Genomic DNA, 14,299 nt, shown 5'->3' on the forward strand with positions numbered 1-14,299 from the left:
CAGAGCGAGACTCCGTCTCAAAAAATAAATAAATAAATAAATAAATAAATAAATAAATAAATAAATAAAAACAAAAATAATTAGCTAGGTGTAGTGGCACACACCTGTTGTCCCAGCTACTTGAGAGGCTGAGGCAGGAGGATCACTTGATCATTCGTTAATTCCACCAATATTTATTTATTTAAATTTTTAAATTTTTTTTGGAGACAGAGTCTCACTATATCCCCCCGGGCTGGAGAGCAGTGGTGCGATCTCGGCTCACTGCAACCTCCACCTCCCAGGTTCAAGCCTTTCTTCTGCCTCAGCCTCCCTAGTACCTGGAATCACAGGCACCCACCACCACGCCTGGCTAATTTTTGTATTTTTAGTCGAGGCAGGGTTTCACCATGTTGGCCAGGCTGGTTTCTAACTCTTGACCTTAAGTGATCCACCCGCCTCTGCCTCCCAAAGTGCTGGGATTACAGGTGTGAGCCACCATGGCTTGTCCCCACCAATATTTATTAAGCACCTACTATGGGCCTGGCACTAGCCTAAAAGCTGGGAAATCAACTGGAAATAAAACAAAAATTCTTGTCTTTGGGGAGCTGACGTTCTATTAATAGCAGGAAGAGACAGAAGATAAACAATAGGCATTAGAAGCTCACCTCTGTAATCCCAGCACTTTGGGGAGCTGAGACAGGAGGCTTTCTGGAGCCCAGGAGTTGGAGACCAGCCTGGGTAACATAGCGAGACCCTGTCTCTACAGAAAAACAAGTCAAACAAACAAAGACCCAGTAGGTATTAGGGCTGAGACAAGGACCAAGGTAAAGCAAGTAATTATTTCTTCCCCCAGAACATTAAATTAATTTTTTAAAAACTTGAAAAGTAGATAAATGAAAACCCAACATTATTTTAAGTTTACATATTTTATTTATAACCAAACCAGAATGTGTTATAATTTTGCTGTCCTGGTTTTAATGAAAGCAAACTCATCAATAATACTATTTTCATTGAAACCATTAGACATTTTCAAAGACACATTAAAACACATATAGGTTGGTGCACATTTGTTTTGGCTCAAATTACAATATGGCTAGGCACAGCCTATTGGATTCTGTCTTTAATTAATTTTCTTTTTCTTTTTCTTTTTCATTTGAGATGGGGGACTCTCTCTGTTGCCCAGGATGGTCTTGAACTCCTGGGCTCAAGCAGTCCTCCTGCCTCAGCCTCCTGAGTAGCTGGGATTATAGGCATGTACCACCACATCTGGCTTAAATTTTGATATTTTGGCCTATGATAGATTTTTGGCATTAATTTTAGGCTTTTCAAGTATTGCAATAAGGTATTAGTTTTTTCTTTTCTTTTCTCTTCTTTTCTTTTTCTTTTTCTTTTTTCTTTTGAGACAGTCTCACTCTGTTACCCAGGCTGGAGTGTAGTGATGTGATCTCGGCTCACTGCAACCTCCACCTCCCAGGTTCAAGCAATTCTTTTGCCTCAGCCTCCCAAGTAGCTGGCATTACAGGTGTGTGGCGCTATACCCAGCTAATTTTTGTACTTTCAGTAGAGATGGGGTTTTGCCATGTTGGGCAGGCTGGTCTCAAACCCCTGACCTCAAGTGATTCGCCCTCCTCTGCCTCCCAAAATGCTGGGATGACAGGCGTGAGCCACTGTGCCCAGCCTCTTTTTCTTTTTTGTTTTTTTGAGACGGGGTCTCTCTCTGTCACCCAGGCAGGAGTGCGGTGGTATAATCAGCTCACTGCAGCCTTAGCCCCCCAGGCTCAAGTAATTCTCCCACTTCAGCCTCCCAGGTAGCTAGGACTACAGGCACGCACTACAACACCTGGCTAATTTTGCTATTTGTAGAGACAGGGTCTCACTGTGGTTTTGTTGTTTGTTTGTTTGTTTGTTTGTCATTGCTTTTGTTTTGAGACAGAGTCTCGCTGTGTCACCCAGGCTGGAGTGCAGTGGTGTGATCTTGACTCACTGCAACTTCTGCCTCCCAGGTTCAAGGGATTCTCCTGCTTCAGCCTCCCTAGTAGCTGGGATTACAGGCACCTGCCACCACGCCTGGCTCATTTTACGTTTTTAGTGGAGATGGGGTTTCACCATGTTGGCCAGGCTGGTTTCAAACTTTTGACCTCAAGTGATCCACCCACCTCGGCCTCCCAAAGTGCTGGGATTACAGGCATGAGCCACCATGCCCAGCCTCATTATTTTTACTGTGTGGCTTGGGCCTCAGTCTCCTCACCTGTAAGATGGGACAGTAGCAGTAGTATGTACTCTGAGGGGCTGAGAGAGGGGCCGGGCTGAGGCAGAGTGCCTATGAGCCCTGTCCCTCTGTGTCCCCTGCCACAGGCCTATGAACGCTCTGAGAGCTTGGAGGTGGCCTTCGTTACTCAGCTGGTGAAGAAGTTGCTTATTATCATCTCACGCCCTGCGAGGCTGCTGGAGTGCCTGGTGAGGGGGCTGGGCATGGGTAGGGGTGGGTTGGCAGACCCTGGGAGCCTGTGGTGAGCCCACTCCTGCCCTGCCTCAGGAATTCAACCCCGAGGAGTTCTACCACCTGCTGGAGGCGGCCGAGGGACACGCCAAGGAGGGCCACCTTGTCAAGACGGACATTCCCCGCTACATCATCCGCCAGCTGGGCCTCACCCGTGACCCCTTTCCAGGTGCCGGCTGGTGGGCGCAGGGGGACTAGGGGTGAGCAGGCCCAGACCCCAGCTCATGCTCACTCTCAGTCCCTCCCTAGATGTGGTGCACCTGGAGGAACAGGACAGTGGTGGCTCCAACACCCCTGAGCAAGATGATCTCTCTGAGGTAAGGCTGGGTGGCCAAGCGGTCAGTACCCTGGTTCCTGGGAGGGCAGGGCGGGGCTCAACTCCGGCTTTTTTGCCCTCAGGCTTTGTGGATCTCTTGGTCCTACACTCTGAGCCTCAGTTTTCCCATCCATAAAATGGGATTAATAATAGCTCTTCCAGAGCCTGTCATGCTGGCTCACACCTGTAATCCCAGCACTTTGGGAGGCCAAGGCGGGCAGATCACCTGAGGTCGGCAGTTCGAGACCAGCCTAACCAACATGAAGGAACCCCGTCTCTACTAAAAAAGAAAAATACAAAAATTAGCCAGGCCTGGTGGCACACGCCTCTAATCCCAGCTACTTGCGAGGCTGAGGCAGGAGAATCACTTGAACCCGGGAGGCAGAGATTGCTGTGAGCTGAGATCATGCCACTGCACTCCAGCCTGGGCAACAAGAGCAAAACTCTGTCTCAAAAAATAAATAAAATAAAATAAAATAAAATAAAATAAAATAAAATAAAATAAAATAAAATAATAGCTCTTCCCCTGTGACCTCTTTGTCATGTTAAAATCCATGAAACATAAAATTTAATTTACCTTTTTAACCATTTTATTTTATTTTATTTTATTTTTTATTTTTTTTTGAGACGGAGTTTTGCTCTTGTTTCCCAGGCTGGAGTGCAATGGCACTATCTCAGCTCACCACAACCTCCACCTCCTGGGTTCAAGCAATTCTCCTGCCTCAGCCTCCCGAGTAGCTGGGATTACAGGCATGTACCACCACACCCAGCTAATTGTGTGTTTTTAGTAGAGACGGGGTTTCTCCATGTTGGTCAGGCTGGTTGCGAACTCCCAATCTCAGTTGATCCGCCCACCTCGGCCTCCCAAAGTGCTGAGATTACAGGCATGAGCCACCGCGCCCAGCCTTTTTAACCATTTTAAAATGAACAGTTTGGGGCCGGGTGCAGTGGCTTAGGCCTGTAATCCCAGCACTTTGGGAGGCCGAGGCAGGAGGATTGTTTGTGCTTAGGCATTTGAGACCAGCCTGGGCAGCATAAAAAAATCAGCTGGGCGTGGTGGTGCACCCCTGTAGTCCCAGCTACTTGGGAGGCTGAGGTGGGAGGATTGTATGAGCCCAGGAAGTCAAGGCTTCAGTAAGCCATGATCACGCCACTGCACTCCAGCCTGGGCAACAGAGTGAGACCTTGTCTCGAAAAATGAAATTAAAAATAATAAAGAGGCCGGGCGCGGTGGCTCACGCTTGTAATCCCAGCACTTTGGGAGGCCGAGGCGGGCGGATCACGAGGTCAGGAGATCGAGACCACGGTGAAACCCCATCTCTACTAAAAAAATACAAAAAAAATTAGCCGGGCGTGGTGGCGGGCGCCTATTGTCCCAGCTACTCGGAGAGGCTGAGGCAGGAGAATGGCGTGAACCCGGGAGGCGGAGCTTGCAGTGAGCCGAGATTGCGCCACTGCACTCCAGCCTGGGCGACAGAGAGAGACTCCGTCTCAAAAAAAAAAATAATAATAATAATAAAGAATAGGCCGGGTGTGATGGCTCGCGCCTGTAATCCTAGTACTTTGGGAGGCCAAGATGGGTGGATCGCTTGAAGTCAGGAGTTCAAAACCAGCCTGGCCAACATGGTGAAACCCCGTCTCCACTAAAAATACAAAAAAATTAGCTGGGCGTGGTGGCACATGCCTGTAATCCCAGCTCCTCGGAAGGCTGAGGCAGGAGAATTGCTTGAACCCGGGAGGTGGAGGTTGGTGTGAGCCGAGATCACACCACTGTGCGCCAGCCTGAGCAGAGCAAGACTCTGTCTCAAAATAATAATAATAATAATAATAATAATAATAATGACTAATAGTAATAAATAAACAATTCAGCAGCATTTAGTAATTCACAATGCTGTACAGCCATTAGATCTATGTAGTCCCAGAACTTTTTTATCACCCCAAAGGGAAACCTCACACCCATTACACACTCCCTCCTCATTCCTCCCTCCTTGCAGTCCCTGGCAACTACTAATCTATTTTCTCTCTCTGTGGAATTGCTTTTTCTGGATATTTCTTTTCTTTTCTTTTTTTTTTTTTTTTGAGACAGAACTTCGCTCTTGTTGCCCAGGCTGGAGTGCAATGACGTGATCTTGGCTCACTGCAACCTCTGCCTCCCAGGTTCAAGCAATTCTCCTGCCTCAGCCTCCTGAGTAGCTGGGATTACAGGCATGTGCCACCACACCTGGCTAATTTTGTGTTTTTAGTAAAGACTGGGTTTCACCATGTTGGTCAGGCTGGTCTTGAACTCCTGACCTCAGGTTATCCGCCCGCCTTGGCCTCCCAAAGTGCTGGGATTACAGGCGTAAGCCACATGCCTGGCCTTTTTCTGGATATTTCCTATAAATGGGATCATATGCTCTGTGGCCTCTTATGTCTGGCTTATTTCACTTAACATAACATTTCTGAGGTTTATCCATGTTGTTATAGCTTGTGTCACTGCTTCACTCCTTTTTATAGCCGAGTAATAGTCCATTGAATGGTAGGTGCATTCATCCACTGGTGAACATTGGGTTGACCATCTTGTAAATAGTGCTCCTATGAATATGGATGTACAAATATTTAGCTGGACAACTGTTTTGAGTTATTTAGGGTGTACATCTAGAGGTGGAATTTCTCGGTCACATGGTAGCTCTATGTTTAACTTATAGAGGAATCCTGCCTGGGCTTTCGAGCAAGCTAACTGGCTGTATGTGTTAATGGCAGCTCAGCATGGGGAAAATTGCCAATTCTATTCCCAGGCCAGCCACGCTTTGGCAGATGTTCCAGATGTCTAGAGGAGAGTCCTACCCCGATGGCCACACATATGTTTTCTCTGAACTGCCTAGTGTTTTTCAAAAATTTGGGCTGGACACGATGGCTCACTGCTGTAATCCCAGCACTTTGGGAGGCTGAGGCAGGTGGATCACTTGAGGTCAGGAAGTTGAGACCAGCCTGGCCAACATGGTGCAACCCTGTCTCTACTAAAAAAATACATAAAATTAGCCAGGTGTGGTGGTGCCCACCCGTAATCCCAGCTACTTGGGAGGCTGAGGCAGGAGAACTGCTGGAACCAGGGAGACAAAGATTGCAGTGAGCCGATATCGAACCACTGCACTCCAGCCTGGGTGAGAGAGTGAGACTCCATCTTGAAAAAAATAAAAATAGATAAGTAAAAGAAGCAAAATATAAAAATTGAAAGATTTTTGCTTCAAAATCTGGGTTCAGGCCTTCTCTTGAAAAATCAGAAGTTCTAGGGCTGGGTGTAGTGGCTCATGCCTGTAGTGCCAGCCCTTTGGGAAGCCAAGGTGGCAGGATTGCTTGAGCCCAGGAGTTCGAAACCAGCCTGGACGACATAGCAAGACCCTGTCTCTACTTAGAAAAAAAAATAGAAGAAGAAGTTCTAATAATACTGTGGTGGAACCAGCTGAGTGGGGGTGGTCCTGTGATATTGGGTACCTGCCCCTTCGTCACCCATGGCTTCCACCCTGGTCTACTGGCCCCTGAAGACACTTAAGTTTGTAATCTTTGTTTCAAATTGTGTCTATACAGTCACACAAATATATACACACACCTTTCCTTTATGTCTATATTTAAAAGGAATCTCACAATATATGCCATTTGTTTAATTTTTTGAATAGGTAATGGAATGACATCACTCAAAATCTAAAACTCTAAAAAAGGTATTTATCTCTCATTGTTTGTAGGATTCTGTTATTCCTTTTAATCAAACTTGTTAATTGAGTGATTCAAATCTTCCATCTCCCTATTCATTTATCTTGCCTGATTAATCTAATAGTTTCTGAGAGATATGTGAAACCTTATTTTAAGCAAATTCTCCTTGTAATTCTGTCAATTTTTATGTCAGATATTTTTAGGCTACATTCTTTGGAGCATATAAGTTCAATATTTTTATATATTGTAGCTCTTTTTATGTAATATCTATGTAATAAATCTCTTTGTCCCTAAGAAAAATCAAAATAATTTTCAAGAAAGATATACAATGAAAAAAATCTTACTCCTACCTTTTTTCCCCATTGCCCTATAGCCCTGAAATATGATTAGATAGTTTTATTTTGCCACTTTTTTTTTTTTGAGACAAAGTTCCACTCTTGTTGCCCAGGCTGGAGTGCAACGGTGTGATCTTGGCTCACTGCAACCTCTGCTTCTCAGGTTCAAGTGGTTCTCCTGCTTCAGCCTTCCACGTAGCTGGGATTATAGGCACCCACCACCACGCCTGGCTAAGTTTTTGTATTTTTAATAGAGACGGGGTTTCACCATGTTGGCCAGGCTGGTCTCGAACTCCTGACCTTCAGGTGATCCACTTGCCTTGGCCTCCCAAAGTGCTGGGGTTGCAGGCCACCACACCCGGCCTTTGCCACGTTTTTTTGCACATAAGCATACAATACATATTGCCTATTGCATTTTTACACTTAATAAAATAGAGGACTTTCTTTTTTTTTTTTTTTTTTTTTTTTTTTGAGACGGAGTCTCGCCCTGTTGCCCAGGCTGGAGTACAGTGGCACAATCTCGGCTCACTGCAAGCTCCGCCTCCCGGGTTCACGCCATTCTCCTGCCTCAGCCTCTCCGAGTAGCTGGGACTACAGGCGCCTGCCACCATGCCCAGCTAATTTTTTGTATTTTTAGTAGAGACGGGGTTTCACCATGGTCTCGATCTCCTGACCTCGTGATCCGCCCGCCTCGGCCTCCCAAAGTGCTGGGATTACAAGCGTGAGCCACTGCGCCCGGCCGAGGACTTTCTAAATCCATAGACAGAGAGTTTCCTCATTATTTTTAACAGTGGCACAATGTTTCTTTACATAACTACCCCACATGTGTTTGTTTGGCTAATTTAATGTGTGGATTATTATTTCCAATCTCACAATGAGCAAGATAGTAGATATACCATTTTTCACATGTGCAAGTATATCTGTAGCATAAATTCAAAAGTGAAATTGCTGAGTCAAAGGGAACATGTATTTGTAATTCTGATCTGTATCAAACAGTAATTTACACTCCCAACAGCAAGGTATGTATGTTCACCTACATATTTGCCCATAGAGGGTATCAGGTTTTGGAGTTTTTTCTCCCAATCTGCTAGGTGAAAAATGGTATTTTGTGGTAGTTATAATTTGCCTTTCTGTTATTGTGAGATTGAGAATTTTTTTTTTTTGAGGTGGAGTTTTGCTCTTGTTGCCCAGTCTGGAGTGCAATGCTGCTATCTCGGCTCACCACAACTCTGCCTCCTGGGTTCAAGCAATTCTCCTGCCTCAGCCTCCTGAGTAGCTGGGATTACAGGCATGCGCCACCATGCCCAGCTGATTTTGTATTTTTAGTATAGATGGAGTTTCTCCATGTTGGCCAGGCTTATCTTGAGCTCCTAACCTCAGGTGATCCACCCGCCTTGGCCTCCCAAAGTGCTGGGGTTACAAGCATAAGCCATTGTGCCCGGCCAAGAATCTTTTTTTTTTTTTTTTTTTTTTTTGAGACGGAGTCTCGCTCTGTCGCCCAGGCTAAAGTTCAGTGGCATGATCTCTGCTCACTGCAAGCTCTGCCTCCCGGGTTCATGCCATTCTCCTGCCTCAGCCTCCCAAGTAGCTGGGACTACATGTGCCCGCCACCATGCCTGGCTAATTGTTTTGTATTTTCAGTAGAGATGCGGTTTCACAGTGTTAGCCAGGATGGTCTCGATCTCCTGACCTCATGATCCGCCCACCTCGGCCTCCCAAAGTGCTGGGATTACAGGCGTAAGCCACTGCGCCTGGCCCGAATCTTTTAGTATGTTTAAGAGCTGTAACTCTGGGTGGGTACAGTGGCTCATGCCTGTAGTCCTTACTCTTTGGGATGCCAAGGCAGGCAGATTGCTTCAGCCTAGGAGTTCAAGAGCAGCCTGGGCAAGATGGCAAAACCAAAATACTAAAATTAGCCTGGCATGGTGGCATGTGCCTGTGGTCCCAGCTACCTGGGAGGCTGAGGCAGGAGAATCACTTGAGCCCTAGAGGTGGAGGCTGCAGTGAGCACCGCTACACTCCAGCTTGAACATCAGAGTGAGAATCTATCTCAAAAAAAAAAAAAAAAAAAAGCTCTAACTGTAATTTACTTACCTCGCCCACTTTTTTCTCTTCAATTGTTAGGCTTTTGTTATTGATTTTTGGGAACTCTTTATATATTTATATATTAGGATGACTATTTTGTTGGTTTCCTGCTATCTTTTCTAGTGGAAGAAGATGGGAATATGTCTTCAGAGTCAGTCTTGGGTTCAAGTCCTGACTTTCTCTTTCATTATGGCACTTGGATGAAGGACTCTCTCATTCTTTCTGTGCCTCAGTTTCCCCATGTGTAAAATGAAATTAAAAGCATCCTACTCTCATGATGATGATGGTGGTGTGGTCTCCATCTTTTCCCTGAAGGGCCGCAGCAGCAAGGCCAAGAAACCGCCGGGGGAGAATGACTTTGATACCATCAAGCTCATAAGCAACGGTGCCTACGGGTGAGCCACCCGGGGCTCTGGCGGGGGGAGGGTGGCGGAGGCCGGGTGTCTCGGAGGTGACGGCCGGTCCTCGCTCTCTCCCCCTGCAGCGCTGTCTACCTGGTGCGGCACCGCGACACGCGGCAACGCTTTGCCATGAAAAAGATCAACAAACAGAACTTGATCCTCCGCAACCAGATCCAGCAGGCCTTTGTGGAGCGCGACATCCTCACCTTCGCCGAGAACCCGTTTGTGGTCGGCATGTTCTGCTCCTTCGAGACGCGGCGCCACCTCTGCATGGTCATGGAATATGTGGAAGGTGTGGCTGCCTGCGGGGCTGCAGGGAAGATGGGGCCGTGCTCACTGGTCAGGGCTGCGGGGTGGCCTGCCTGAGCCGCAGTCACCATATTGATTAGTCGGCCTGTATGTTTATCCATCTGTTTATTTCTCCAGTCATTGATTTGTCCATCCATTCTACCTATATATTTATTCAGTCATCTATTGGTTTGTTTTTCATTTCATTCAACATAAATACATTCAGTCTGACCTATTATCCATCCATCTATCCTTCTATCTGCTGATTTGCTAATCCATCTGTTTTTCCATCCATACATCCATGAACCTGTTTATTTTTATTTATTTATTTATTTATTCATTTATTTATTTTTTGAGACGGAGCCTTGCTCTGTCACCCAGGCTGCAGTGCAGTGGTGCGATCTCGGTTCACTGCAACCTCCGCCTCCCGGGCTCAAGCGATTCTTATGCCTCAGCCTCCTGAGTAGCTGGGATTACAGGCCTGTGCCAACATACATGGGTAATTTTTCTATTTTTAGCAGAGACAGGGTTTCACCATGTTTGCCAGGCTAGTCTTGAACTCTTGACCTTAAGTGATCTGCCTCCCTGGGCCTCCCAAAGTGCTGGGATTACAGGCATGAGCCACTGTGCCAGGCCTATTTTATTTACTTATTTTTGAGACAAGATCTCACTCTGTTGCTCAGGCTGGAATGTAGTGGTGCGATCACAACTCACTGCAGCCTCAAATGCCTGGGCTCAAGTAATCCTCCCATCTCAGCCTCCCAAATACCTGGGATGATAGGTGCGGACCACCACACTTAGCTAATTCTTGGGAGGCCAAGGTGGGCAGATCACAAGGTCAGGAGTTCAAGACCAGCCTGGCCAGCATGGTGAAACCCTGACTCTACTAAAAATACAAAAATTAGCCGGATGGCACACTCCTGTAATCCCAGCTACTCGGGTGGCTGAAGTGGGAGGATTGTTTAAACACAGGAGGCAGAAGTTGCAGTGAGCCAAGATCGTGCCACTGCACTCCAGGTTAGGCTGAGATCATGCCATTGCACTCCAGCCCTGGCAACTGAGCAAGACCCTGTCTTGCAAAAAAAAAAAAAAAATTTTTTTTTGTTGTTTTTTTGTTTGTTTGTTTTGTTTTTTATGCAGTCTCCCTGTATTGCCCAAGTTAGTCTCCAACTCCTGGGTTCAAGTAACCATCCTGCCTCAGCCTCCCAAAGTCCTGGGATTACAGGCACGAGCCACCAAGCCCATCCCATATACCTGCTTATTAATCCACCTTTCCATCCACCCCTCACATCCTGCAGTTTGTCTATGTGGTTGTCCATCTGTTTATCCATCCATATGTCTGTTTACCATTATACACCTATTTTTATTTATTATTTTTTTTGAGACGGAGTCTCGCTCTGTCACCCAGGCTGGAGTGCAGTGGCGCAATCTCGGCTCACTGCAAGCTCTGCCTCCTAGGTTCACGCCATTCTCCTGCCTCAGCCTCCCAAGTAGCTGGGATTACAGGTGCCTGCCACCACGCCCAGCTAATTTTTTTTGTATTTTTAGTAGAGACGGAGTTTCACTGTGTTGGCCAGAATGGTCTCAATCTCCTGACCTCATGATCCACCCACCTCGGCCTCCCAAAGTGCTGAGATTACAGGTGTGAGCCACCGTGCCAGGCTTATACACCTATTTTTCCTTTTTTTCTTTCTTTCTTTTTTTTTTTTGTGAGACGGAGTCTTGCTCTGTCACCAGGCCAGAATGCAGTGGCGCGATCTCAGCTCATTGAAAACTCCGACTCTCTGGTTCAAGCGATTCTCCTGCCTGAGCCTCCCGAGTAGCTGGGATTACAGGTGTGTGGCACCACGCCCAGCTAATTTTTTGTATTTTTAGTAGAAATGGGATTTTCACCATGTTGGCCAGGCTGGTCTCGAACTCCTGATCTCAGGTGATCCACCTCAGCCTCCCCAAGTGCTGGGATTACACATGTGAGCCATAGCTCGAGGCCCATATATTGTTTTTAATCCATCCATGCATGTATTCACCCAAATGTTAATCCATCTATTGTCCAAAAACACACATGCTGTGCCTATTAGGACACATACATGATCCCTGGGGCCTCAGCTGTGCCTCCTCCAAGCCTTCCAATCAACCACCCAGCCACTCAACAAACGCCTCCTCATCATCCCCCTCATGTCACATGCTGTGCTAGGTGCCAGTGACACAGAGGAGGCCCAGGCACAGACATCTCCCCCTCATGGAGATTCCATTCTGGTCTGTATAGACAGACAATAAACAAGCAGAGCAAGCCAAAAGAGATAAAGACATTTTATTTATTTATTTATTTATTTATTTATTTATTTATTTATGGAGTCTCGCTCTTTCACCCAGGCTGGAGTGCCATGGCGTGATCTTGGTGCACAGCAACCTCCATCTCCCAGGCTCAAGGATTCTCATGCCTCAGCCTTCTGAGTAGCGGGGACTACAGGCACGCCTCCACCATGCCCAGCTGATTTTTGTATTTTCAGTAGAGATGGGAGTTTCACCAGGTTGGCTAGGCTGGTCCTGAACTCCTGACCTTAGGTGATCAGCCCACCTTGGCCTCCCAATGTGCTGAGATTACAGGCATGAGCCACCATGCCCAGCCAGGACATTTCATAGTGAAGACATGAGGTCCATGAGGCTGAAGGAGGTGATGGGGAGGCAGGCAGGGAGCTTCTCAGAGGCCTGGATTATGATGGGATAAGTGACCTGCTAGTACAAAGTCTCTTAGGTGACAATTTGGATTTGGAAGAGTGGCAAGCAGGCCCATGGAGCCGAAGCCAAGTGAGCAAGGGAGGGGAGATGAGGATGAAGGGGCACTGGATCAGGAGGGCATTCCAGAGCCTGGAATGGCATTGGATTTCATTCTGAGTGCAACAGAAGGTCACTGGAGCGTTGTTGTTGTTTTTTTTTTTTTCTTTTTCTTTTTCTCTCTCTTTTTTTTTTTTTTTTTTTTTTTTGAGATGGAGTCTCATTCTATTGCCCAGGCTGGAGTGCAGTAGCGCATCCTCAGCTCACTGCAACCTCCACCTCCCGGGTTCAAGCGATTCTCCTGCCTCAGCCTCCTGAGCAGCTGGGATTACAGGCGTGCGCCACCACGCCCACCTAATTTTTGTGTGTTTAGTAGAGATGGGTTTCATCATGTTGGTCAGGCTGGTCTCAAACTCCAGACCTCATGATCTATCTGCCTCAGCCTCCCAAAGTGCTGGGATTACAGGCGTGAGCCACCATGCCCGCCTTTTTTTTTTTTGAGATGGAGTCTCACTCACGCTGTCACCCAGGCTAGAGTGCAGTGGGGTGATCTTGGATTACTGCAACCTCTGCCTCCAAGGTTCAAGCGATTCTCCTGCCTCAGACTCCCGAGTAGCTAGGATTACAGGCGTGTGCCACCACATCTGGCTAATTTTTGTATTTTTAGTAGAGACAGATTTTCACTATGTTGCAGGCTGGTCTCAAACTCCTAGCCTCAAATGATCCATCAGTCTCGGCCTCCCGAAGTGTGGGGATTACAGGCGTGAACCACTGCGCCCAGCCTTATTTTGTTTTATTTTTAGTGCATTGTCCAGGCTGGAGTGCAGTGGTGTGATCACAGCTTACTGCAGCCTTGAACTCCTGGGCTCAAGCAATCCTCCCACCTTAGCCTCCCAAGTAGCTGAAACTATAGGCAGGCACCACCATGTCCAGCTAATGGAGGGTTTTAAGGAGATTTGATACGATCAGATTTATGTTTTAAGAAAATCCATTTGGAGACCCATTATGGTAGCTTACGACTGTAATCCCAGCACTTTGGGAGGCCAAGGCAGGCAGAACACTTGTGGTCAAGAGTCCAAGATCAACCTACCCAGCATGGTGAAACCCTGTTGTTTTTTTTTCTTTTTCTTTTTTTCTTTTTTTTGAGACAGAGTTTTGCTCTCATTGCCCAGGCTAGAGTGCAATGGCGCGATCTTGGCTCACCGCAACCTCCTCCTCCCGGGTACAAGCGATTCTCTTGCCTCAGCTTCTTGAGTAGCTGGAATTATAGGCATGCACCACCACGTCTGGCTAATTTTGTATTTTTAGTAGAGATGGGGTTTCTCCACGTTGGCCAGGCTGGTCTCGAACTCCCAACCTCAGATGATGTGCCTGCATCGGCTTCCCAAAGTGTTGGGATTACAGGCGTGAGCCACTGTGCCCAGCCAATGAAACCCTGTTTCTACTAAAATTACAAAACTTAGCCAGAAATGGTGGTGCACGCCTATCATCCCAGCTACTCAGGAGGCTGAGGAACAAGAATCGCTTGAACCCGGGGGTGGTGAGTGGGCAGAGGTTGCAATGAGCCGAGATGGAGCCACTGCACTCTAGCCTGGGTGACAGAGCCAGACTCTGACTCAAAAAAAAAAAAAAAAAAAAAGAAAAAGAAAAAGAAAAAAATTGAGAAAAGAAAATCCATTTGGTTCTTGTGGACAGAGCAGAATCAGGAGACTAGGAGGTAGATGACTGCTCTAGTCTGGGGTCGTTGCAGAGGAGGAGGAGAGAAGGGGTCCGAATCAGTATCTCTATGGTGAGTCTGAGTGCACAATAGTTGTGCTCAAATGCAGATTCCTGGGCCCCACCCTCAGAGAGTTTCTGAAACCCAGCAAAATCTCGCAGAAAAGAGAACAGAAAAAAGAAAGAAATCTATTAGCTTTCTTGGTCATTGGTG

General features: G+C 46.9%; 1 protein-coding gene across 3 annotated transcripts in view; it reads left to right on the plus strand.

Moving 5' to 3' along the window:
* Window positions 1-14,299, plus strand: part of MAST1 (microtubule associated serine/threonine kinase 1) — a 47,943-nt gene that overhangs the window by 21,428 nt on the left and 12,216 nt on the right. For all 3 annotated transcript variants that reach the window (XM_032169841.2, XM_032169842.2, XM_032169840.2), the window contains 5 exons: window positions 2,335-2,436; window positions 2,516-2,648; window positions 2,729-2,796; window positions 9,221-9,300; window positions 9,390-9,598. In XM_032169841.2, the coding sequence (XP_032025732.1) occupies window positions 2,335-2,436; window positions 2,516-2,648; window positions 2,729-2,796; window positions 9,221-9,300; window positions 9,390-9,598 (592 nt within the window). The remainder of the gene's footprint in view (window positions 1-2,334; window positions 2,437-2,515; window positions 2,649-2,728; window positions 2,797-9,220; window positions 9,301-9,389; window positions 9,599-14,299) is intronic.

This window comes from Hylobates moloch, unplaced genomic scaffold, assembly GCF_009828535.3.
Source record: "Hylobates moloch isolate HMO894 unplaced genomic scaffold, HMol_V3 SCAFFOLD_12, whole genome shotgun sequence".
Classification (NCBI taxonomy): Eukaryota; Metazoa; Chordata; class Mammalia; order Primates; family Hylobatidae; genus Hylobates; species Hylobates moloch.